This window comes from Cyprinodon variegatus, unplaced genomic scaffold (genome assembly GCF_000732505.1).
Source record: "Cyprinodon variegatus isolate N-32 unplaced genomic scaffold, C_variegatus-1.0 Scaffold2074, whole genome shotgun sequence".
NCBI classification, from domain to species: domain Eukaryota; kingdom Metazoa; phylum Chordata; class Actinopteri; order Cyprinodontiformes; family Cyprinodontidae; genus Cyprinodon; species Cyprinodon variegatus.
Genome location: NW_015152527.1, coordinates 47,076 through 49,672, shown reverse-complemented (window position 1 = coordinate 49,672; position 2,597 = coordinate 47,076). Strand labels below are relative to the sequence as shown.

The window sequence follows — 2,597 nt, the reverse complement described above, 5'->3', positions numbered from 1 at the left end:
AAATATAATTTTCTCTCGTGGTCGTCATATCAAGATGAAATATGGGCACTGGTTCCTAAAGTCCAAAAACCATGATCATGGCATATGGCACAACATTACAATGATGCTTCTTTTTAATAGGATAGATCAGGCAAATTTCATTAGAAAATCTTTTAAAAGCTGCTCATTCTGACACATCCAGCTGGGGTACGTCTCTTCCAGGTAGAGGTGTACAGGAAGGTCCACTCACTCCTCAAACTCAAGGACAGAGTTTGGTGCTTTTATGTCAGGTGTCCTTTCTTTAACCACTAATAGAAAGTCTTTCTGCTGTTTGTCTTCCCAGACCGCCGGCAGGATTATGTTGGAAAAGAGGAGGATTTCTCTGACCAGCAGCTCTATGAACAGGGGATGAATTCCAGTTTGGACCAAGAGGAACCAGAACCTCTGCAGATAAAAGAAGAGCAGAAAAAACGAGAACATCCCTGGACAAAAGAGGAAACCATGGAGCTCCCCATAAGTGAGCATGAAGAGCAGCTTTTTCTTAAGCAGGAGACTGACAAGAAATCTTTCCCATGTTTGACATGTGGAGAAAACTTTCCAAACAAAGAAGATTTATTGGATCACATGAGAACTCACACAGGTAAGAACATTAATGAATGTCTGTCCTGTGGAAAAATGTTTCAGCAAAAAAATAAAGGGCTACTTCTTTTCTTAAAGGCTTAAGTGTCGTTAATCTGCTCTTCTTTAAAAATGAAGAGCAGATTAATTTCAAACTTCAAACCTGGTTTGTATTATTCCAACATAAGAACATAAATTTTACATACTGGGAGATGTAGTTTCAGTGTGTTTGTATGTAATTAGATCAAAAAAAGGATGATAAAAATGAAGTGTCCTTTCTTTAATGTGTAATAGATAGTATTTCTGCTGTTTGTCTTTCCAGACCACCTGCAGGATTATGTTGGGAAAGAGGAGGATTTCTCTGACCAGCAGCTCTATGAACAGGAGAGGAATTCCAGTTTAGACCAAGAGGAATCAGAACCTCTGCAGATAAAAGAAGAGCAGAAAGAACTAGAACAACCCTGGATAAAAGAGGAAACCATGGAGCTCATCATAGGTGAGCATGAAGAGCAGCTTTTTCTGAAGCAGCAGATTGAAGAGAAACCGTTCTCATGTTTGACATGTGGAGAAAACTTTACAAAAAAAGAACATTTATTGGATCACATGAGAAAAGAGGAGACAGAAATTACAGGAGACAAACCTTTCCCATGTTTGACATCTGAAGAACATTTCAAGGTTCACATGAGAACTCACACAGTTCAGGAGATATATGAATGTCTCTCCTGTGGAAAAAAATTCCCAAAGAAATCTAGAAGTGATGGGCACATTAGAATTCATACAGGTGAGAAACCTTCTTCCTGTGCGATTTGTGACAAGAATTTCACGGAAAAAAGTAGTGTGACTACGCAAATCAGAAGTCCCGTTGGTGAGAAGCGTTTTGAATGTCTATGCTGTGGAAAAAGCTTCACCTCTAAATATGATCTTAATAATCACATCAGAATTCACACAGATGAGAAGCCTTTTTCCTGTACAATTTGTAACAAGAACTTTACTCAAAAGAGTAATCTGACTTCTCACATGAGAATTCATGCAGGTGAGAAGGCCTTTTCCTGTACCATTTGTAACAAAAATTTTACTAAAAAGAGTAATTTGACTTCTCACATAAGAATTCACGCAGGCGAGAAGCCTTTTCCCTGTACAATTTGTAACAAAAGTTTTACCACAAAAAGTAGTTTGACTACTCACATGAGAATTCACACTGGTGAGAAGCCTTTTTCCTGCACCATTTGTCACAAGAATTTTACTCAAAAGAGTAGTTTAATTTCTCACATGAGAATGCACGCAGGTGAGAAGCCTTTTGAATGTGTATCCTGTGGAAAAAGCTTCACCTATAAGTCTGATCTGGATACACATGTCAGAATTCACACAGGTGAGAAGCCTTTTTCCTGTTCAGTTTGTAACATGAATTTTACTCAAAGGAGTAACTTGACTTCTCACATGAGAATTCACACAGGTGAGACGCCTTTTTCCTGCACCATTTGTAACAAGAATTTTACTCAAAAGATTAATTTGACAACGCACATGAGAATTCACACTGGTGAGAAACCTTTTTCCTGCATGGTTTGTGGCAAAAATTTTACTCTTAAAAAGTCTTTTGACAAGACACATGACAATTCACACATGTGAGAAGCTGTTCTCCTGAATGATTTTTGACAAAGAAATGGTAATTTGAGTATTCAGATGACCTCTAATCATGCATGATGTGGAATGATTTATATATTTTTTAAAGCTATTTGTATCACATAGGTCACATCAATTAAAAGCCACAGGAATGAACAGTAGAGGCGTTTTCCGTGTTTGACCGGTGATAAAATCTAGAAACTCCATCACCTCATTACATGACACCCTCACAGGTTAATGGTCTTTTTTGAGCAAATTTTGATAAAGCCAATAATTAACAGCTCTGTTTACATAGAAACTAGAACAGATGAGGTGTTATATTGTAAACCTGGTTAATATTCAGGTCCTGGGTGAATGTGTGGATGTGAACATTTGAAAGT

The 2,597-nt window shown here is 37.6% G+C and overlaps 1 protein-coding gene across 1 annotated transcript; it reads left to right on the top strand.

Annotated features, from left to right (window-relative positions):
• The first annotated feature begins 28 nt into the window (after positions 1-28).
• Positions 29-2,582, top strand: LOC107105119 (gastrula zinc finger protein XlCGF57.1-like). Its single transcript, XM_015405233.1, has 2 exons — positions 29-619; positions 920-2,582. The coding sequence occupies exons 1-2, from the start codon at positions 388-390 to the stop codon at positions 2,221-2,223; spliced, it is 1,536 nt and encodes a 511-aa protein (XP_015260719.1). The 5' UTR covers positions 29-387; the 3' UTR covers positions 2,224-2,582.
• The last annotated feature ends 15 nt before the right edge of the window (positions 2,583-2,597 follow it).